The 24043-nt window shown below is 36.6% G+C and overlaps 1 protein-coding gene across 3 annotated transcripts; it reads left to right on the top strand.

Moving 5' to 3' along the window:
• Positions 1-5769: 5769 nt before the first annotated feature.
• Positions 5770-23457, top strand: dnajc14 (DnaJ (Hsp40) homolog, subfamily C, member 14). 3 transcript variants are annotated; one of them, XR_007182108.1, is made up of 8 exons: positions 5770-5911; positions 9275-10587; positions 15281-15379; positions 15747-15853; positions 16998-17101; positions 17228-17388; positions 17488-17590; positions 20856-20992. XR_007182108.1 is itself a non-coding variant. In XM_048172434.1 (8 exons), the coding sequence occupies exons 2-8, from the start codon at positions 9493-9495 to the stop codon at positions 21154-21156; spliced, it is 1986 nt and encodes a 661-aa protein (XP_048028391.1). In that variant the 5' UTR covers positions 5770-5911; positions 9275-9492; the 3' UTR covers positions 21157-23457. The 3 variants fall into 3 exon arrangements, 2 of the variants coding, with proteins under 2 accessions (XP_048028391.1, XP_048028392.1); XM_048172434.1 differs by having other exon boundaries at positions 16998-17117; positions 20856-23457; XM_048172435.1 differs by lacking the exon at positions 5770-5911 and adding an exon at positions 5919-6194 and having other exon boundaries at positions 16998-17117; positions 20856-23457.
• The last annotated feature ends 586 nt before the right edge of the window (positions 23458-24043 follow it).

The raw sequence follows: 24043 nt of genomic DNA on the forward strand, positions 1-24043 counted from the left end.
AATGCTGTCCAAATGTCCCGTTTGTATTGATGACGTCTAAAGTCCCCGCCAAAGGAAGTAGTCCCTTTTAGCAATTTGTTAGCAACTGCCACTTTTAAGACACAGTAAAAGTTTAAAAAATCACAAGTGGGTTATAACTGGTGTGTTTTATGTCATAGATCAAAACGTGAAAGTATTTAGAGGCTTTGTTAACCACAGACCTTATTTCAGGCGATTTAGCAAAAATCCATTCAAAAAACCCATAGACTTTGGGGCGATGGAACCGGAAGTCCTAAAATGCTAACTCGCTTCCGGGTTTTGCCTACAAAAATGCGTCATCCCTGAGGCACTCTGTGGTGGTTACGATTAAAAAAAAATGTTTCAATAATAAAAAAATAACCTTCATGTTTTACTCATATGAGCGAACTTAAGTAAAAGAATTATCTATGTTGAAATTACCTCGACAATTTGCCTCATTCCACCAGGTTTTTTCTTCAAGTTTGACTCTCCACAAAAGCTGTAACTGCAAGTCAAGCGTAAAAAATGGAATGAAAATCATTTTACATATGTAAAGGCTTATCAAATTTAGAAGTTAAACTAATTGATAAGAGTACCTCAGGGATGATGCATTTTTGTAGGCAAAACCCGGAAGCGAGTTAGCATTTTAGGGCTTCCGGTTCCAACGCCGTAAAGTCTATGGGTTTTTTGAATGGGTTTTTGCTAAATCGCCTGAAATAAGGTCTGTGGTTAACAAAGCCTCTAAATATTTTCACGTTTTGATCTATGACATAAAACACACCAGGTATAACCCACTTGTGATTTTTTAAACCTTTACTGTGTCTTAAAAACGGCGGTCAAGGCCTTAAGTTTGATACTTGCATGTGTCACCAATTTGAATGAACTGTCCTGATGCAATTTGTGGAGGCTCCCATTGATCTTTGCTGATGTTTTCTGCATGAAAGCGAACCAGTTGGATTGAGAGGATCTTTGGTGAATAAAAAGTCTAGGCCGGAGGCTGGCACAAGCTTGGAGTTCCTTAGAAGCTTCTAGCACAGCCCCATCTTCGGATCAGCGTTTTTCTGTAAAAGAACAAGGGGCCGTGATCTTGTGATCAGTGGTTTTAAAGTGTGAAAGCCAATAAGAAGTTGTCCCTTTAGAGGGAACTTTTACGAGTCTTTGTTCTGTAGCAAGATAGCATAAGACATTGGATTGGATGCATGAGAGAAGAGCCTTCTAGATTCTTATAATACTTAGTGTGAGCAACACACTCATAAAGTTAGCAACATGTAACATAAATGACCAAATAGGAAACAAAAGTTGGAGTCCATCGATACCAAACATGCCCATGTGATTTTAGTTAACCATTGAATGCAACTCTGAAACAATAATACCAAAAGAGTTCAAAAGAGAGAATTAATTCATAGGCCAAAGCCTCTAAAAAGAAAATCATAAGATAGGAAAATTGAATACATGTTTATAGGCCTACATTTGTTAAGTGGTTATATATATAGACTATATAGGATAAAAAGGGGTTATTTATTAAGTCAGAGTCACAAGTCTCTGCAAATTTTCTGATGACGTCAGTTTGACGGCTTGGGTTGAAAACGCGTAAACCACTCTGCTCCAACCGTTAGTCTGTTATGAGTGAGAGATGGAGAGGAGGAGCGCTAAAGTAAAACCCTGCCCTCGATTCAATATTCTGTTTCACTTGGAAATACGTCACAACACTGGAGAAAAGTCGTTTTCAACTTCTGGTTCACAGGGACTTTAACATTGCTGATATCGAAAATATTAGCAATGTTAATATATATGTGCCTGTTACATATTATATTTACTGAGTTTTGTATGTCTGTGGAAGGTCAAATGAAAAGTTTTACAATATGAAAAATAATTATGCCATATGAACCTACTAAGATATTTATGATATGAGCAACGGTCTTTTTAGTAATATATATTGGAATCATCTATAGAGGATACAACCATCTAGGAAGTACATTCATTAAAATCAAATTTATTCTGCCTATCCAAGAAACTGGAAGATCCATCAATGATCCAGATCATTTTCCACTGCTCTCATAACTGGCGCCAAATCAAGGGTGGTCAGTTTTTTAAGATTGGTGGAAAAATGTACACCCAAATAGCCAAAGCCCTTAGGAGACCACCTAAAAGGAAACACTGAAGATGGGGCTGAATCTGAATCTCCCCACTTCCCAATACCTCCAAATGATCAAAAGCTTTTTACGGCATCCATTGGCTTACAATGAGTTGTAAAAAAACATGTGCAATGCCAAGAAGATGTTCGAATGTTAAAAAGTGTCTTCCATGAATGAATCCAGTTTGATCTGGTGCAATGAGCTGTGGCAGATAAACCTCTAGTCATTTAGCAAGTTTTTTAGATAATATTTTAGCATCAACATTTATCATTTACCCTTGTGTGTCAATTAAAAAAAATTCAAAGGTCCAAAGAGGACAAAAATGTCCATGTCCAAAAACTGTCATAAAAAATTGAAGCTTGGGACGACAGACTTACGTTTGGTCTCATTTTAAGACCCGTGGAATAATTATTTTTGAAGTAAAAAAAAGTTTCAAAAGTGAAATAAGAAAAAAGTTATTGTGAAAATGATTTATGAACATTATTTTAAATAATATATATATATATACAGTACAGTCCAAAAGTTTGGAAACCACTAAGATTTTTAATGTTTTTAAAAGAAGTTTTGTCTGCTCACCAAGGCTACATTTATTTAATTAAAAATACAGTAAAAAACAGCAATATTGTGAAATATTATTACAATTTAAAATAACTGTGTACTATTTCAATATATTTGACAAAGTAATTTATTCCTGTGATGCAAAGCTGAATTTTCAGCATCATTACTCCAGTCTTCAGTGTCACATGATCCTTCAGAAATCATTCTAATATGCTGATTTGCTGCTCAATAAACATTTATGATTATTTTCAATGTTGAAAACAGTTGTGTACTTTTTTTTTCAGGATTCCTTGATGAATAGAAAGTTCAAAAGAACAGCATTTATCTGAAATACAAAGCTTCTGTAGCATTATACAATACCGTTCAAAAGTTTGGGGTCAGTAAGAATTTTTATTTTTATTTTTTTGAAAAGAAATTAAAGAAATGAATACTTTTATTCAGCAAGGATGCATTAAATCAATCAAAAGTGGCAGTAAAGACATTTATAATGTTACAAAAGATTAGATTATCAGATAAACACTGTTCTTTTGAACTTTCTATTCATCAAATAATCCTGAAAAAAAATATTGTACACAAATATTTTGTACAATTGTACACATTAAATGTTTCTTGAGCAGCAGATCAGCATATTAGAATGATTTCTGAAGGATCATGTGACACTGAAGACTGGAGTAATGATGCTGAAAATTCAGCTTTGATCACAGGAATAAATTACTTTGTGAAATATATTCAAATAGAAAACAGTTATTTTAAATTGTAATAATATTTCACAATATTACTGTTTTTTACTGTATTTTTAATTAAATAAATGTAGCCTTGGTGAGCAGACGAAACTTCTTTTAAAAACATTAAAAATCTTAGTGGTTCCAAACTTTTGGACTGTACTGTATATATATATATATATATATATATATATATATATATATATATATATATATATATATATAATGAAACATGTAAACTCTAAAACTGCTAAAAAAAATCAATAGCCATATTGCTAATTGCCAAAATCAAATAGCCATAAACCTAAATAAGTTGTTCCAAATTTCAAGTTTGATATCTCAAAAAACTCTTTTCAGTAAGATTTTGTTTGGGCACAGTACCAAATTTACCCCAGAAAACAGGAAGTGAGTATTTGCTTTATAGGCCAAACCGCCTATAATGGCACCATTTAGTAAAAAATAGCAAATATTTTAATTCTGAAGCCTTGCCAACAGAATGAAACCCTATTAACAAAGATTGCATCATTTTGTAGTTTCATGGCCCTGAGAATAAAAATTGGAGTTTTAAAGGGTTTCAATGGGGACATTTTTGTCCTTAAAGGATTAGTCCACTTTTAAATAAACTTTTCCTGATAATTTACTCACCCCCATGTCATCCTAGATGTTCATGTCTTTCTTTCGTCAGTCGAAAAGTAACTTCTGGTTTCCGCATTCTTCAGAACGCTTATGCTGTATGTCCCACGCCTTTCCTATTCTACTTACGGAATAAACGAGGCACCAGTTTATTTTTTTTTCCATAAGTAGAATAGGGAAGGCGTAGGACATACAGCGTAAGCGGTTGGAAGAATGCAGAAAGCGGAAGTACGTTCAAGGCAATATTTTGTGTTTATAAAGCATATACAGTTGTATTTTTTTTTTTTAAATGACCGATCGTTTGTCTAGATAAGACTCTTATTCCTCGTCTGGTATCATTTAAAGCCCTTTGAAGCTGCACTGAAACTGTAATTTTTTTCCGAATTCCTGTAAAAGAAGGGCGCATACAAAGGTCGCATTCGGAGAGTCCTACTTAATTTTCTGAAATGATACAGCCTCAATGACGTATGCAGCCTTCAAATGCGACCTCCGGAGGACGCAGCCTTCGAAATGAGACACAGCTACAGTCTCAGCATCAAGGGCGCATAGCAGCCACAAAGGGGGCACACACGAGTACTCTTCTTTAGGCTTAAATTAAAGGTATAAATTCCTTTTTAATTGATTATTAAAGTGTTTAATTACGGTTTATGCTTGCTAGTTTCCATGACAAAGTTCAAGTTTAATCTTTTCATCATACTACTGGGGCTGCCAGTTTGCTAAAATGTTAAACAGCAAGCATAAACTATGCAAAAACGGCTGTTTAACATTTTGTTTTCATTCACTCCTTCAGTGGACTATATTAGTGGAGTAAAATAGTAGGGAATACTGAATGAAGGTATAGGGGCGATTTCAAACACAGCATTTGTTTCTGATTTTTTTAGTGCTCAAGGAGAACTTTCTTTTTCTGATTTTGTCTTTGAAAGGTGCTACAATTTCAGTAAGAGATTTTAATAAGGTGATTAAAAGTATTCCTGGCAGTTTAGAAACTTAGCACATTTAAGTTATGGCTTTTTAAACAATCAAATCCCTTCACTTGCTATCAATGTTCATGTATTAGCCTAGATAAAAAATGCAACAACTTCTTTATTAGAAATGCTCCAACTTGACTCCAAGAACCCGTCCTAAAGCACAATCTAATCTTAACTCTGATATAAATAACTTACACTTTTCCTCACAGAGTTTTCATCCCTAGTCAGAACTCCATTTCAAAATTGTTCAAAGATATTACCCTTGTCATTTATTTTTGAAGAGGTTTTCTGAGAATGTATCTTCCTTTTGCAATACTGAAGAAGAATCAATTCTACATTTGTATTATCAGTGCTAATTCTCTAAGTGTTTTTGGTCAGAAGTTACCATAGTAGTTTTCTGCTGCTGTAACAAACTGGTGCAAATGACTGAATCTGTCATTTTCTGTGTAATCCCAATTTTAGTATGTTTTCTTCTGATATAAAGTCCCATTTTACTTCCTTGTAAAAAAATGCCTTTGAAGATGTCGAAAACGTTTACTTTCTTTGAATCTGTTGTAAAGAACCTATTTTTTTTATTATTTTTTTTACATTGACAAAATGTAATACTGTGTTGATTTAATTCTTGTGATGTCCGTATGCCCCCTATTTTATTTTATTGTAATTTTTTCTTCTCACTGTTAATATATGTGTCCTAAATTTGCAATAAAAATAAATAAATAATAAAAAAGTTATTAAAAAACAAAAAAAACTCTCTATGATCACGTGACTCCATCCCGTCCCTCGTGTTAACAGCTGGCAGGAAAGGGTTACTTACACGGAAGTGACGTTAGGCTTGTGTGCTGTACTCGGAAGTGAACTGGAATGAAGAGAGAAGGACAGTGAAAGCAGTTAAAGACAGGTGAGAAAACAGGCTGAACTGCTTCAAACTCATATTAGACCCGAGAGAAACTTTGCTGCCTGTACACTTTTGTTTTAGTGTCGTAAGGCAGTACAGCTCGGTGGAGGTGTTCTTAAGTTAGCATGCCTGCTAAAGCAAAACAGCATCGTGAATGAAGAGATTAAACAGATATAAAGGTTATTAAACATAAACATTCACAAAAACACAAACGCCGTATGCAAACCCTCAGTCGGCAGCAGTCCAGGAGTCAATGCTCATGCACTTTATCAGGACAGAGAGTTCAGTAAGTTCCAGACATGTTTACATTTCATTCTCTGGTTCGTCTCTCATGGATCTGATAAGTGATTATTGTTCAGAAAAGGCTTCGTGAATGATTACGATAAAACTGATGGTTATGTAGTTTTAACTGTGAGGCCATTTAGAGCAGCTAACTTGTTGGCACTAACAGTGGTATGTGTTTTGTTGTCAATAAAATGCAACATTAACACTTAATATTATTAACAACAATTTGTTTATGGTACAAATTGTGAATGCATTTCGTTTGGTTGTAAAAACGTCCAACCGAATACATGTAAGATGTCTTTTTTTTTTTTCATTGGAAGATTCTTTAACATGTTTAATCCACAAATCTCAATATAGAAAGTTCTTCCCATTCATTTTTCTCTTTAGGAAATTGCAGTATAATCTTCAAGTTCTAGGCCATCAAACATCAACCAAGATATTAATCATCACAAATTGAAACAAAAAGTATTTGAAAATGGAGCTGCTCCATGAACACGCTCATCAAGTGACTTTATCGCATTTATAAGCTGTTGACTTATAGCTATTGATGATTGATTCAATGCATCTCTACGTGATTATCAGTTCAGTTCAGCTTTTTTGTTTAAATGTTCAATATGTAAGAATTTTTGCAGTAAAATATCCAAAAACCACTAGGCCAGTGTTATATATTTTGTTCTTGAGTACTTACAATATCCCAAATGTTTGCAACTATTTGTAAATCGTGAGAAAATTGCAATTTTAACCAAGGGAACAACTGTTTGGTTACGTTTATAGACAGAAAACTAATTATTGTCATATAGCTTGAAAACGTTTAGTCTTATTTTTTTAAATCTAATTTTCTTGATTTTTTGCGAGTACCATGCTTTACCATGCCTCAGAGAAAAACACTATTTTGTCAAGTAGCTAACATAGCATAATCAGATGCAGCTTTATTTTTAGCAACAGTAATAATTTTCTCCATCATACAATACGTTTTAAAATTAATTATATAGTATTTATCAACACAAGCCATCCAGCATTTAATATATTCTAAAATCGATCTATCTTACTGCAGTGTGTAACAGTGTCTCACAGCAGCCGCCGAGTGAACGCACAGAGTAACGTTATAACATCATTTAACACACTCAAATGTATCTAATATGATAAACAGAGCTGCGTTACCTCATACTCATGACCGGAAAAGCGGATGCGGCGCCGGCGACTGTGTCAAAATAAAAGCTCCGCTGCTCGTGAGGCGTGTGTTGCGCAATCGCTCCAGCTCCTCGTTCAGCTCCACAACACTCGCTCCTGCTCTGCTTCATACTACAGTAACGTTAATAATCGCATCCATGAACATGATTTCTTCCCGAGTCCTATCCCTATTATTTTCTACCGTGCGTTGAGATGGAGACCACATGTCCCAAGATTCCGCTCTAAAACTTGGCTTCATCAAACTACGCCATAGAATACCTCAGGGATGACGTGTTTTTGTAGGCAAAACCCGGAAGCGAGTTAGCATTTTAGGACTTCCGGTTCCATCGCCCCGAAGTCTATGGGTTTTTTGAATGGGTTTTTGCTAAATCGCCTGAAATAAGATCTGTGGTTAACAAAGCCTCTAAATACGTTTTGATCTATGACATAAAACACACCAGTTATAACCCGCTTGTGATTTATTTATTTTTTTTAAACCTTTATTGTGTCTTAACGGCGGTTGCTAACAAATTGCTAAAATGGACTAACGTTACTTCTTTTGGCGGTACTTTAGACGTCATCATGAAAAACAGGACATTTGGACAGCATTTCTCATGAAAAAGTGGATAAGTATTCATACACAGCGCAGATCATAATCAGCGAGCATGTTTTCTTAATAAAGTTTTGAGGAAGCTTGGTGGTGACGTTGATCCGTGACCATGGTGTGCTATAGTCCGTTTATAGCCTACTGTTAGCCTTTTATATCTGACGACTTTATTTAGGCTTCAAAATGTATAAATGTTGTTTTAACTTGTAAAGATTATCTTGATGGACAAAACGTGTAAGTGTCATAACCCTTTGTTAAACACAGAGCTTATTTTTTGTGATTTTCTAAAAGTCTATGGGAAAAATGCATAGGCTTTTGATCGAGGGAACCCATGCGCCACTAACTTCTGGGTTGGCCTACAAAACACGTCATCCCTGAGGTACTCTATTGTTTTGAATAGGCCTCTAGCGACCTCTAGCAGACAGAAAATATTACATAGTGTACCTTTAATGGATTTGAAATTACACTGACTTATGGCTGCTGCAGAACCATATATCATTGCTAAATCGCAGTCTTGTATAGTTGGGATTGAAAGGTTGAAATGTGTATTTATGTTGTAGCGTATAATTTGTTAGTGTATACTAGAACATATGGGCACGGTTTCACAGACCGGGCTTAGCCTAAACCAGGATTAGGCCTGAGTTCAATTAGGGTATTTAAGTAACTTTGATAAATGTACACTAGAAAAAAACATTACTGGTGTACATCTTGAGACAAAACAATGTTGCTTTCAGTTAAATCAACTCAAGCATGCATTTTAGTCTGTGACTAGCTTAAGCCTTGTCTGTGATACTGGGGGAATGTGTCTTATGTAATGTCCAATGTTGGGTTAGTTACTCTCAATAAAAGTAATTAATGACTAGCTACTAATTAAATCTTCAACAGTGTAATTAGATTACTGTCTCTATAAAAAAAAAGTATTGGATTACTTATTACTATTTATTTTCTAAATCCCATATCAACCTCAGCCAGTTGAACAATACAAGGATAGACTTGAAACTGCTCTTTTAATTCTTTCAAATAAACAATATACTATTGCATTAATTATTTTTGAACTGATCAAAGTATTTAAAGGGAGAAGGTTACATCCAAAGATACATTTTAACATTATCTATTAAATTTGGATGCTAAATCTGCTGTTGTTTTATATAGAATTGTTGTACAGTATTTATTGCAGTTACACCAGAAGTAACTGTAATTAAATTACAGAAGATTTAAGAGTAATCACTTACTTGTCTTTTCCAAGGGAAAATTAGATTACTACTATTTAGAGTGTGTTGACAGATTTTTCTTCTCATTTGCAGGGGTTCAGAATGCTGTTGTGATTTGGAAATGTCCATCTCTGATCGTCTGCAATGCTGGACATGCTGAAGGCCCCATATTGTGTGTCATTTGTAAATATGAGACAGCTGTTAAAACAATGCATGCATGGTCCAAGTCTGCTGCCACCCTGAAGCTCATCATGGATGTTTCCATGTCTGTCTTAAGCGTGAGGGAGTGAACCTGTGGATATCTGAGCAAGATGGAAGACGACATGGCTATACATTGGGAGACGGTAGAGGAAAGCACTGACTGTGGTCCGGCCATTGTTTCTCTGGCCAGTCCGGATCATGGAAATGACAGGGACCCGCCTCAGGGACCTGAGTGTGAACATGAGGCGTATGATGAATTTGATTGTGAATTCCCTGAGGAAGACTTTGATTTGGAAGTAGATGAGAATGAAGAACAAAACACCACGACTAAGGATCAGGTGGAAGATGGGAGTGCTGAAAAGGAGAAATGTGAAAGAGGAGGGAAAAATGAATTGGAGAATGAGTTGAGGGGCAACGCAGAGTCTAGATCCCGCAGTGCTGGAATCGGGAGGAAAGGAAAGGCCAAGAAGAGTGTCTTGGCGCAGGGGCCTTGTGATCAAATGCCATCGTGGACGTCTTCCACGTCTCATAAATCCTTCTTTGCACCCTCCGGGCCCAGCAGATACAAGCAGGTGAAGCGACGGAGCCAACATCTGCACAATCACAGCCGTGCACGAAGGAAAAACGGGATCCAGCCGTTGGTCATGGTGTGTCGGGATTTCCTGGCGGAATTTGTCAGCCCCTGGTGCATTTCCTGCATCCATATGGTTGTCGAACTCATCATCTCTTTGACCCACCGCTGTGGAGTTGCTGTGGAATCGTCTGGAATCGCGCTATATGACTTTGGAACACGCATGCTTTGCAAGGTCACAGATATTCCAGGCTTGACGCAAGATGTGCGGCGCTTCCTGGACTGGAGCTGGTGGTCAGCTGTAGCTTTAATAGAAGGCATCGGCAGGACTTTGTGTTGGGCTCGGCACGCTCTTCTTTCCAGTTTGAGATTTGGTGGTGCCACGCTAAACACAGGCTCTCAGATGATGAGGCGTGTCGTGGGAAGGCTGGCGGGAGAGAGGGGCAGGAAATGGTGGCTTGCCCTCCAAAGCAGCAGGGTTTGGAGGAAAGTGTCGGATCTGACCGTGAGGATTCACGGGTGTTTCTTTAAACAAGGTGGCATGAATGAAAGCTCAAATCCAGAGTCTCCCAACAGGGGGGCAGACAAGTGGCAACCTGGTGAAGAGCTGCAGAGACTGCTGGCACTATCCAAGGTAGGGATTAGGGCTGGGTAATGATGACTAGTGGTTCGACGGATCACAAAACTCACGGTTCGGATCATATCACTGTTATTAAGTCACGGATCGGATCATTTTTTGGATCAGCACAAAAAAAAAAAATTGGGGGGTGGGGGGTAACTTTCCATTTATTACTTAGCCCAATTTAACAACTCCAATATGACAGCAGAAACTACTAGCCTAACTAATAGCCTACATTATTAAAGGCAAGTGAACAGACTGTAAAAAGAACCAATACTGTACACCAATTACAAGCATAGATATACAACAAAAAGTTACAAATAAAGTATAATGTCTAACTGTAGTATTAATTTTCATGTATAGAAATGTAATAATTAAATGTAAAATGACACTGTTCACTGTATAAATTTAATATAGATTAACAGACAACAGCAAGTATTTATAGGTTGCTGTCACTTTAAGAGTAAGACCCCGTAAACGCACACATCCGAATTCTCACCTCGTTCAAATAAGATATAACCGAATGTGTTTACGAGAATACTTGCCGAGAGGGGTATTTTGATTGACATAATGCGTGTATGTGTCCATCCAAGTGCACTAAGGACGCGAAAGAGAAATCAATTTCTCTCTTTGTGCGCGAGCGAACCTTGTATGTAGGCTATGTACGCACCAATTACAGCGTGGGGTGGCGATACCGGAAATCCTCTTTTGCCTCTTCTAGAGAAGAATGGTTGGATAGATATAAAACCACCTGGAATGGTTTTATATCTATTTAATGTGTAAACTAGCAAGACAAAACACGTGCAAATGATAACCTTTCACTCTATTGCGGTTAAACTTGCAATTGATCCGCGAATCACATGCGTCCCGAACCGTGGGGCTTGGATCCGTATGGATCACGGATTCAACAAACGATCCGTTTAACCACTAATGATGACACAATTTTCATGATTCGATTCGATTACTATTCACATGCTTTCGATTCAATATAGATTATTTTGGATGTATTGTCAGTTACAGTACATGGCGAATTTTCTAGAGGAAAAATCTCTCAACTAATGCTTTAAACTACACATGTTAAAGGGATAGTTCACCCAAAAATGAAAATTTGATGTTTACCTGCTTACCCCCAGCGCATCCAAGATGTAGGTGACTTTGTTTCTTCAGTAGAACACAAAAGATGATTTTTAACTCCAACCGTTGCGGTCTGTCAGTCAAATAATGTGAGTGAATGGAAACTCGATCAATAAGAGTCGAAAAAACATGCATAGACAAATCCAAATTAAACCCTGCGGCTCGTGACGACACATTGATGTCCTAAGACTATGTCCAACTGCGTTCACACTCGCTTAGTGAGGTCTGATCACGCTCTGACAACGGCAGTAATGTCTAGCACTCATTGAAGCAAAGCGCGAGACATCACTGCCGTTGTCAGAGCGCGATCAGACCTCACTAAGCGAGTGCTGAACACAGTTGGACTTGGTGTTTTAGAAGGTAAAGAAAACGATATAAATACTGTTCGGTTTCTCATACAAACAGATCGTTTCGTGTCTTAGGACATCAGTGTGTCGTCACGAGCTGCAGGGTTTAATTTGGATTTGTCTGCATGTTTTTTCGACTCTTATTGATTGTGTTCCCATTCACTCCCATTATTTGACTGACAGACAGCAAAAGTTGGAGTTAAAAATCATCATTTGTGTTCTACTGAAGAAACAAAGTCACCTACATCTTGGATGCGCTCGGGGTAAGCAGATAAATATCACATTTTCATTTTTGGGTGAACTATCCCTTTAAGTCAGTTGGTACTACTATAATAATATTGAAATTTAAATTAACTTATTTATATACAAACACTTAAATTACACTCAATGATGTTTTTATTATAAATAAAGTTTAGAATTACATAATTACATATTTCTACTCCAAGTTCATTTTTTTGAAATGTAAACATTTAAATCACGGCTGTCATAACTGATTTATTCAAACATGTATTAAATATTGAAGAACATTAAAAATTATAATGAATATGTAATGGTGCATAGCTATATTTATCAGAATGTTGCTTTCTAGAGTTTCACTTTTCTATCTGACTAATGAGTTTATAGTCACTGAATATGTTTTCTGAGGTAAATGTGACGTTACGTGACATTGTTAACAAGCTGTTTTATTGACATCTTTCCGAGGTTGAAACACTGATTGAGCGATTACACGAGACGATACGGATTTGTGTGTTATACTGTATATTTTAACATACCTTCTTCACATGCATGTTTATTTCACGCTGTAACTGGTATTGAAAGCGGAGGAGAGGATGTTCACATGCTTCTCTTTAACTGAGGCGCTAAAGCGATCTGTCACGCCACATTAAACAGCGCCAAAACGGATTTATTTTTTGAATCTCATAATAAGATAGACGTCATTTGAAATCTGAGACTTTGCTTCATATCAAAAGTAACAAAGCACAAAGATTATTGCAATTTATTGGATGGGAGGCGCTACATATTCTGCTCATTCATCAACTGAAAACAGACTAGACTAATCAATTCTTGGGATTTAAGAATCGATATCGTTTCGTAAAAATGAGAATCGATAAAAATCAAGAAATCTATATTTTTTTATCCAGCCCTAGTAGGGATCTAGTGTTAATGTTTGTTAGCGTTAAGAGTTTGCACTAGGGCTGCACAATTAATTGAATTTATACGGATAACGTGTATATAACGTGAATATAACGGATAAAATGTACAGATTACGGATGCCATTAGGGATGGGCGATATTATCGTTTGCGATAAATACCGTTGAAAATTCTCCTCATGATAAAAATTTGTCTCCTCGCGATAATTACGATAAGTCTAGTTGTTGACTTATTTCGTGCGCGACCGATTCACTGTTCATGTGTGGAGTTAAAACAAGCATGACGAAAGACGTGAGGCTGAGGAGCAGCTTGTTGTTAAGCGAAGAGTTCCCTTCACAATTTGGAACTGGTTTGGTTATAGAAAATCAGATGTGGAGCAAACTACGGTAATCACTATAAACAAATGTTCAATGAATGAGCCGTATGTCATTCACGCCATCATCACCCGGGTTTTGATAGCGCGCGAGTGCAGGTGAGACCTGAACATCTCACGTTGCTATTGTTTAAACTAAACTCATTTAAACCTTGCCAGTTGCCACTTTAAACATTCAACTGTAAGACGCAAAAGAGAACTTGCGCGCGCTGTGAGGAGATTTATGTGTACTCATCCGAAGCGCGTACACGGAGAGCTGCGTCAGATATATTTTGTAAACTATCTGAAGACATAGTTGGGATTGTTACTTTTTGATACAGTTAGGGCTGTTACGGTCGGCATGACAATCGCGCGACATTATAATTAATAAATAAATAAATAAATAAATAAATATATAAATATATATATATATATATATATATATATATATATATATATATATGAGGTTGCGTTAACTGTTTTTGTTTTTTAGCAATGACGGAAAAAATATGAAGGCCGTCCGTCAGATTACTGAGGCTGATGTAGCTTGTAAATGTAATTCCCGCCCCTGCCCAGTAGGTGGTGAGCGCGCTCCAGTGTGGCAGCAGAGCGCGAGTTCAGTCTCCAGAATAAAATGATGCGTTTGATTACAAGCACACAGTTTAGGTATATTTATGATAATAAAGTTATGATACTTATACTTAAATAATTCAGTTTCTAATCCAGTTCATTTTGTTTTAAATGGTTTGTTTTCTTATTTTTCTTGCTGACTAATGACTATCAAGTTTATGGTGTAATATATATATATATATATATATATATATATATATATATATATATATATATATATATAATTATCGTCATTGGTATCGTTATCGCAATAAATACCTGAAATTATCGTGATAATTTTTTTAGGCCATATCGCCCATCCCTAGATGCCATGATTTCGTAATCGTTCAAAGGCGTGATTACATCAAAAAATAAACACTAACATTATTTGCATGCTCAAGAGATGTGTTTAGAGCATGTTATGTTGTGAGAGGCGAATCATGACTACTTCAGAGTTTTCTAGTGGTTTTTGGATATTTTAATATTTTAACCCCCCTCTTGTTCATCTGCCTCCACTTTTGAGAGCCATGTGCACATCTCGGCATCCAATCAAGAACCGTAATGTTTCTTTAATTTGTTGCACTCAGATGTACATTTCAGTATGGAAGAAAAGAACTGAAACTTACTCCATTTCAACATAGCTTTACGCATGATCAGATTAATAATGGATATTAAAGTATTAATAATGTACAATAAGCTTTGTGCTCCATGTCAGGGTTTATTTTGACTAATGACTGACTAACTGACTGTAGTTTATCCTACCTACACAGCTACATAACAAGCAAGTAAATTCATGGACAGTAAATATTGATCTGAGTTTAAATAATTTTATTATTTGAGGAGAGTGATAGGAGAGACATGAAATCTAGTAGGAAACTGGTTGCCTTGTGCAATGTTTGACCAATCACAATCAAATATCCTAGAAAAGAGACATTTTTGCTATTATTCTGTGTGTACAGAATCTACAAGCCTGTAATCATTCAGTAAGCACTTGAAATATTAATGTGTTGCTTAGTGATTTGATGTTGGATATTGTAATTTTACAAGGACAGGTGATGCATGTTTGAAACCAAAGTGTGTTTTAACTGTATTCTCAACTGCTGCTCTGGTTCAGATCCCTGAAGAGGAGTTGGACCCATTTAACGTTCTTGGAGTGGATATTCATGCCACTGAATCTGAACTCAAGAGAGCTTACAGGCAGCTGGCAGTACAGGTGAGATGAAATAAAATCACTGCCCTGAAATCTGTATTATGTCTGTGTTGGATGAATTACGGGTTTAATGTATTTGTCAAGGTTTAAAGAGTTAGTTCACCCAAAAATGAAAATTCTGTCATTAATTACTCCACCCTCATGTCGTTCCACACCCTGTAAGACCTTCGTTCATCTTCAGAACACAAATGAAGATATTTTTGATAAAATCCGATGGCTCAGTGAGGTCCTGCATTGACGGCAAGATAATTAACACTTTCAGATGTCCAGAAAGCTACTAAAGACATATTTAAAACAGTTCAGTGTTTTACCACACTACAGTGGTTCAACCTTAATGTTATGAAGTGACGAGAATACTTTTTGTGTGCAGGTTCATCCCGACAAAAACAAGCACCCAGGTGCTGACGAGGCCTTCAAGGTGTTAAGAGCAGCATGGGACATCGTCAGTAACCCGGAGACACGGCGAGAGTATGAACTGTGAGTGCTTTTAGAAAACAACCACTAAATTGGTTTACAGAATTGCCATAAAAGAGGACCCTGTTATGCTTTTTTACACTTTCATCTCTCTTTAGTGTGTAATGTTGATGTTTGAACATGAAAAAGCTCTGCAAAGTTCTCCTAGCAGAAGTTGTTCTCTATATCGGTGTCACTCTTTCTGAACTCCCTGAAACGCCTCCATCGTAGTCTTGGGTTTTCTTTACAATATTCCTCATTTAAATGATTCATATGCAGAATAAAGTGGTGGGGCCTGGTTGAGTTGGTTAGCAGTGTGTTGAAACTGGCGGTTATGGTAAGGGGCAGGACATTTACCAAACACTCTCGAAGCGCTTGACCAATCACAACACCCTGCTCCAGCCGACCATTTAGAGCACAGTGTGCTTTTCAGAAGGAGGGGCTTCATAGAGACAGGAACTAAACAGAGCGTTACTGAAAGATTCGGGAAGAGAGGAGCTGCAACAATGGAGAATATGAGGAAAATAATCAACATTCAAGCATTAAAAAGCCTGTTCTAGTAGATCCCAAAAACATAATCTTGTCTGTTATTTTGCATTGTGCTAATATGAAAAATATATTGTAGTTACTACAGTTATGTAATAATCATAATGTTCATTTCAACATTTACTAATACATTAAGTCAGATGTTTTATCTGTTGAACTTACAAACTAATGATGAACAGTTGTATTTGTAATGTTAACAAAGAGGTATAAATACTGCAAGAAATGTTTAGTTGCACTTTATTTTAAAGCATCCTTGTTACAGTGTAATTATACCTTTTATGTACTGAGCATTATTAATTAACATGTTCTTACTATAGGATTAGGGTTTGGTTTAGGGGTAGTTGCTTGTAATTATGCATAATTTGCTGGTATTACTATAGTATGTTCATGTTAAGTGTAACAAATGCAGTGTAATATAAAGTGTTACCAAATGCTTTGCTCATTGTTAGTTGATGCATTAACATATTTTTAAACTGTTTAAAATATTGTTTCATGTCTGTTGTATTGCCTTTTCGCTCATGCTGAATTTTGAATTATGTGATTTTTAAAGTTACAATAATGAGAATTAGAAATGTTTCTTTGAAATAACCACAAATGTCTTGTTTTTGGGTTCTGTCTGCAGGAAGCGTATGGCAGCTACAGAGCTTTCGAAATCCATGAATGAGTTCCTGACCAAACTACAGGACGACCTGAAAGAAGCCATGAACACAATGATGTGCACTAAATGTGAGGGCAAGCACAAGTGCGTATGACTGACATTGTCTTCTCGGTCTTGTCCTTTCGTACAAGCTTCTGATCTGTATTACTTGCTGCTACGTTTCTATGTTCACCTGAGCGTGATCTTCTCCACAGGCGCTTTGAGATGGACCGTGAGCCTGGCGAGGCCCGATTCTGTGCTGAATGTAATAAATGGCACAGTGCCGAGGAGGGAGACTTGTGGGCTGAATCTAGTATGCTGGGACTGCGCATCACGTACTTCGCCTTTATGGATGGCAAAGTCTTTGACATTACTGGTAATACATTGGCATTCACACTGTTGGACCTCTTATGGTGTTCATATGTTGTATGCAGGTGTTCAGATCACTGAGACGCATGTCCCTATGTTCCCACAGAGTGGGCAGGCTGTCAGCGTATAAGCATCTCTCCAGACACACATCGTGTGCCATATCATATCTCTTTTGGCTCTAAAGGTAGCAGCGGCCCCAGCCGCCACAGGTAACCAACCAGTCTGACTTTCTGAAATGACAAGTGCTCTATCTTCAGACCATTATAACATCATCAGCTACAGAAAAAATTAAGATTCTTTTGTTTTTCAAAGAAATCTCTTTTGATCACCAAGGCTGCATTTATTTGATCTGTTTTGTATTTTAATATATTTTAAAATGTAAGTTCTTCCTGTGATCAAAGCTGAATCTTCAGCATTATTACTCCAGTCTTCAGTGTCACATGATTCCTGAATAAAAGTATTAACAACAACCTTTTTTCACTTACCCCAAACTTTTGAATGGTAGTCTAATCACAGTTTCCACACAAATTTGAAGCAGCATGACAACATTGATAATAATCATAAATGTTTGTTGAGCAGCAAATCAGCATATTAGAATGATTTCTGAAGGATCATGTGACACTGAAGACTGGAGTAATGATGCTGAAAATTCAGCTTTGATCACAGGAATAAATTACATTTTAACTGTTAAAAACCATCCTTTTAAATTAATAATTTTTTAGTGCTGTCAATCGATTAAAAAAAACTAAACGTACAAGTTTTTCTGTAATTAATCACGATTAACAACATTGGAATTTTTAATATTTTTATATTGTAATAATTTCAGTTACTCTCCAAATGAATGTAGAAACAACTTAAAGACAGTTGTATTTTAAATATGTGTTTGTCATCTTTTTATTGAATGGAGGCCAGTATCACTGATACTAATACTGCTACTGATGTCTTCAATGAAATTGATCTTTTTTTAAATGTGAATTATAGACGTTCAACATTACAAAATAACTGAAAGCTGTCAATAGAGTGTATGCACTGATGTCACGCTCCCTCAGCCGGACTGAGTGGCAAAAGAGCTGCTGCATGACTGGATTTAATAGGGGAAACTACAAAAACGCAAGTAAAACAAACAAGTTACACTAAAGGTTGGGTCGAAAGTGTTCCTTATGACATGTCAAATAAACCTGATCCATGGATATTGACATTCAGCCAGGAATCATGTTTCCTGACATATATATGCGTCTGATTTCGACTTTGGGGAAATACATAAAGCAAATCTGCCTGTGAATGCTTTATATAAATAAATAGGTAGGTCTAAATCAGAGTGATCACTTATATCAATGTTATATATATCATCATATCGTCCAGCCCTAAAACTTGTATAGTTTTTGTCAGTGTTTATTTTAAAAACACCCAATTATGCAGAATGTAAGATGATAAATAGTTAATTGATGAGTTCTCAACACAGTATATAATAATACAATATATAGGGTATGATTTTTACCCCAAAATCCAACATTTTGACACAAAATGATAACTGCAAATACACATTTCTCTCGAGTACTGGACTCTTGGAGTCCAGCTGTTTCTATGAATTACAGCGATCTATTTGCTTCTTTTTTTATTTAGCTTTCAGCAGTCTGTAAAAATACCTCAGATTTTGTGTCAAATGTATTTGTACAGTCAAACGCAAAGCTTGTTCCCATTTTGGATGTTTTGTGTGTTTTTCGCAGCATCCACGCTGAAAACCAATGCTGCCGCTGTCTCTTTTGCCACTCAGTGTGCGTAACCGCAGTCATAATGGCCAGCTCTGATATCACGTGCATACCCTCTTTCAACATTTATTAGGCTTAATTTAAAAAAAAAAAAAAAATTTAATTTAAGTGAGCTTAAAAAAATCTAACCCATTATAATGTCATATTTACCAATGGCCTTCCTACCTGTCTAACAGTCTGTCTACCTGTCTAATAAAGTTATCGAACACTTTACAGTCTTCACTGCATAAATGTTAAATTAAATATAGATGAATCCTTATTAAAGCTACAATTTTCTCTGTTACCTTTTGTTATTTGATGAACATTAAAGACCGAGATCACAGCAACTGGTTTATTAGGCTGCTGTGACTTTAAGACTCACAACTCTTGAAGTTCATTTAAGACATTTAAATCACTGCTCGTATGAGGATACTTGACAAAACGGGCATTTTGGCATAATTCTGTTATTGTTTGTTCATCCACGAAAGAGATTCTTGATGGGTGACTCTTGAGTTGTGTGTGTGTCACACAGACAGGACATTCACAGACAGCACGTTCTCGTTTGTCTTGTGGCACTTGAGTGGTTTAAAAGCATTTGCATTAATAAAAGTGTGTGATCATAATGCTATCCGTATTATGACAGAATCTGCTGCGTTAAATATTTTGCGTTAATTTTGACAGCACTAAATCTTTCAGAATTTCACTGTTTTGCTGTATTACATGTAGCCTTGGTGAGTAAAAGATTTCAAAAACATAATTATTCCAAAGCTTTTGACCTGTAGTGAATTCAAAGACCATTATGGACCGTTAAAATACCAACCCAAGGTATTTTTCAAAGGCCATTATGAAATCATTACTGCCAGATTTTGAATGTTTATCATTCTATCAGCACAAGTCACTCACTGGGAGATTTTTTCACTCCTTAATTTCTTGAAAATTTATCTTAAAATTTTGAAAGATTATAAAAACCCAAAATAGATGACATACTTACCTATTTAAAAACAAGTAAATAAATAAATAGATGATATACCCATTTAAAAATAAGTAAATAAATAAAAGTGCATTTCATGCATATTATAAAATGACTTGAATACCACACCTATATTAATCATTATGTAGTTTTAACAAATCTTACATGTTTGATTTCTAAAGAAATTCATACATGGGCATCACCTAACAGATTACAGATCCACCTTGTGAAACAAAGACCCGGATCTTTGGGAAGTTTTATTCATCCACATTCTTCACAACTTCCCATTCTTTTCTCTTCTTCTTATCACTAGGAAAGCAGTGAAGACTTACATTGCTTCCCTTTGACTGAAAATTACAACCAAAAGCCGCACAAGTTGTGTTGCGGTAAAAATAGCAACAGGGTATCGCCAGTAGCTTAGCGAGTGCAACCATTTCAATGTTGTCATCGACATAGAATGCACTGCGTACCTAAACAAAATGCCCCCCCCACACATATTGTCCAAAATATGTATGAAATGATGTGGATTTTTTCTAAATAATTTAAATGTTTCATGGGTTTTCTACTACATATTTCAGTAAGAGACATCATTTATGTTATATTAAGCCATACAAGTCTTAACACCAGGGGGTTCACTTTAAGAGAAGATTTTCCTGCTTGTGGCCATGTAATAATGCAGTAAGAAATTAAAATGCAAAAAGATTCTTGCAGCTTATGACAGTCTTTACTGTAAGCGTTCATGTCTGTGTCCTCTAGATCCGCGCCAGATCACGCAGCAGGTGGCGGCTCACCTGCGGACCTGCAGGACTTCTTCAGCCGCTTCTTCCAGGGCGGAGCTCCCAGTGACGCGTCTAACGGAGGCTTCTTCCCAACGGGAAACCCGCCGCCTCCTGCCTCTGCAGCAGCTGCAGGGACTGCAAACATGTTTTCAGGGTCGTCTCCACAAACAGGGTTCTTTAGCCCAGGGGCTCAACGGAGCGACCCCAGCGAACACTGGACTGAAGGAGGAAAACCCCCGCGCCGGCGCAAGAAAGTTCGCAAGCCATTCCAGCGCTGAGAAACGTAAAATTACGCAGAGGTGGAGCGCTGTCTGTTGCCATGCTGTGACAAGATATTGGCCAACTAGTGCATCAAAACGAAGACAAAATCTTTTGGCTTCGTTTGAACATTCAGTGTTGGTGCTTTGAAGCTTCCTGATACAGAGTGAAATGGCATTGAATTTCGTCGAGGAGCAAGCGAAGAGAGATGCAAGAAGAAGATCTTGCCGTTTCATGTTTGAAGTTCTTTTTTGGTTTTTTTTTATCTCGTTTTGACACAAATTAATGTACGTTCAAGCATTTGAAATCACACTCTTTCAAGAAACAAGGACTCGTGCGTAGAGACTCCTGGTGTATCTGAAGAATATTTGACCCGACATTAAAAATGGACTATTTACTCACCATCATGCAGTTCCAAACCTTTATGCCTTTTGTTTTTTCATTGGATTTTCTCACAGCACAAGAACAGAAAATACCCAACATCGTAAAAGTAGTCCATGTGACTTATGTTTTCAGATGTCTTGGAATAGCTTTGTGTGACGACCCAAACTCAAGCTGGTCTCTGATCATGTTCTTCTCCTTCATAACTATCAAATTTGGCCCAGGTTTAATGCAAAGGTCATGGGTTACATGACAACCAATGGTGTTTAGGGAGAGAGAGGTCAAAGCGTTTGTAGTCGGAGTTTCAGTGAATAATAACTTTGCTTTTGAACTGCATGAAGATTATAAAGATTGTCCTTTTGTGTTCCTCTGGGGGAAAAAAATCACAGCATCAGAGTTTGGAACAATGTGAGGGTAGCGATGACCCGTTTTTACCCAGTTTTACTTTAAAAATGTCTCTTTTTTTGCCAGGCTTGAATCTGATGGAAAATGTTGGCGATGTGGCTAAATGTTTTGCGATACGATCACATTAGGATTAATGTATAAATCGCACACAGACCTCAGGGATGACTTTCTCTTCATCTGCTACTAGTAAGAGAACAGGAAGAACATGTAGCTGAGATTTCCCAATGTTCCTGGGCGTATCAGCTCATGAGATCCTGAGGATACCAGTTATTCAAGCCCCAGAATTCAACAGTTCAACATTAAAACCAGTTTGTTTTCTTCAGGTGGATAGTTGTTGTTGTTTTTTTTTGTTTTTTTTGTTTGTTTTCTTCATTGTTTAAATCACTCATAGATTTACAAATATTTTAATTAAAAAATGACAGGATATGGGTTAGTATTCTTGAGATGGATCAACTGCTCACATGAAACTTTGAATCAGAAGATGGAAGATTCTAGTGGGATTTTCCCATCAAATGCTCTGCCTGCTTCATGGATCTGTTGACTTGTTCGCTTTAGGTTTTGCTGGAGCTGCAGGAGCCTCCGTAGTATTGTCAAAAGTACCGACTTCTATACCAAGTCGGTACTGAAGTTTTAAAAATGTGACTCTTTGAGCGCTGTTGAACAGATTCATAAATACCTCTGATTGGCCAGTGCACTCAACAGATATGTCTGTGATTGGCTACAATGATCAACGTAACTGGAGCGTTTAAAAGCACACAGAAGCGTTTGAATTTGAAAGCGTTTTGACTGGTCAGCTTTCAAACGATCTCGTGTATATCTGTGTAAGCGCTCCGTGAAGAGCGTCATTGATGTCTGTTTACATGTTTTTGAAGCGTTGATCATTGTAGCCAATCACAGACATATCTGTTGAGTGCGTGAACACAGTGGCCAATCAAGTGTCTACGAATCCGCTCAAAGTGTCATATTTTTTAAAAATTTCAGTAGTGACTTGATGCCCAAGTCGATAATTTTGACAACTCCAATGTGCATTATATTTAGAGTGAGAAAAAACACATCAAAATTTAAGATACTTAAAGCACAAATGAAATCGTGTAGACCTTAGATGTCTGCATGCATAGATTCTGAAGTTAAGTTTAAAAATGGGTTTTGATGTGAAAATCCCAGAGCCTCCCTTTAAGAAGTACAGTTTTAATTTTTGACCACTTCTTAACACTCAGGAATCATCTTAAAAGATTATTTCATTCATCTGCCAACAGATTCATTAGTGTCCAAACCTGATGTCTTTGTTCAGTTTTTTTCTTTTTGTTTATCTTTACAGTAGGCCCAATATTCGTTAAGACATGGACAGCTTTGCCTCTGTTCAGCTGAAACATACCAATGCATGTGTGTTCAGGGTCATGTGTTCATGAGTCAGAGATGCTTTCATGTTCAGTTTTAATTCTGTTAAATGCGCTTGTTTAACTACAGTCTTTAAAGGAAATGATCAATTCCAAGAATAAAGCGATTTGAAGAGGCTGTACTTTCCAGAAATTAAATCAAATTGTTTTTGTTTTTTGCTCTTTGTCAGGCCTGTCACTCCTCTGTTAAAAGTGTAGCGATGGATATAATGGTTTAATGAGGTTACTCAATTATTTAAAAATTGTGCATGATAAATGAGCAGCACGTTTACCGATGAAATGATCTTAAAGGTTAAAAATGACTAACTACACTGTAACAATAGTTGACCTGAACTAAATTAATGGTTGTTTCCATTATCTTTGGGGTAAATTTCAGTTTTGTAAATGTTTACCTTTCATCAGATTTTCAGGCTGATATTTTTTGCTTTACAGCAGAATCTTTCTGTTAACAATGCCAAGTTTTATTTAATTTCTATTCACAGCTGATAATTGAAGTGGCATACTAGAAATAAAACATTAGACAGTTTATTGCACTACTGACCTTTTAAACAAAATATGGATCACTTTAAATTGACTTTTGTCTAAACAACAAGCACAGACATTGCTTTTTATTGTTTGACAGTTGCAGTTGTAAATTTTATTATTTGTGTGACTGACTGTGCAATATTCCACTCACTCACATGCATCCATTACACTGTTTACTGTACTTGAGGCGAGTTTCAGC

This window comes from Megalobrama amblycephala, linkage group LG21 (genome assembly GCF_018812025.1).
Source record: "Megalobrama amblycephala isolate DHTTF-2021 linkage group LG21, ASM1881202v1, whole genome shotgun sequence".
NCBI lineage: Eukaryota > Metazoa > Chordata > Actinopteri > Cypriniformes > Xenocyprididae > Megalobrama > Megalobrama amblycephala.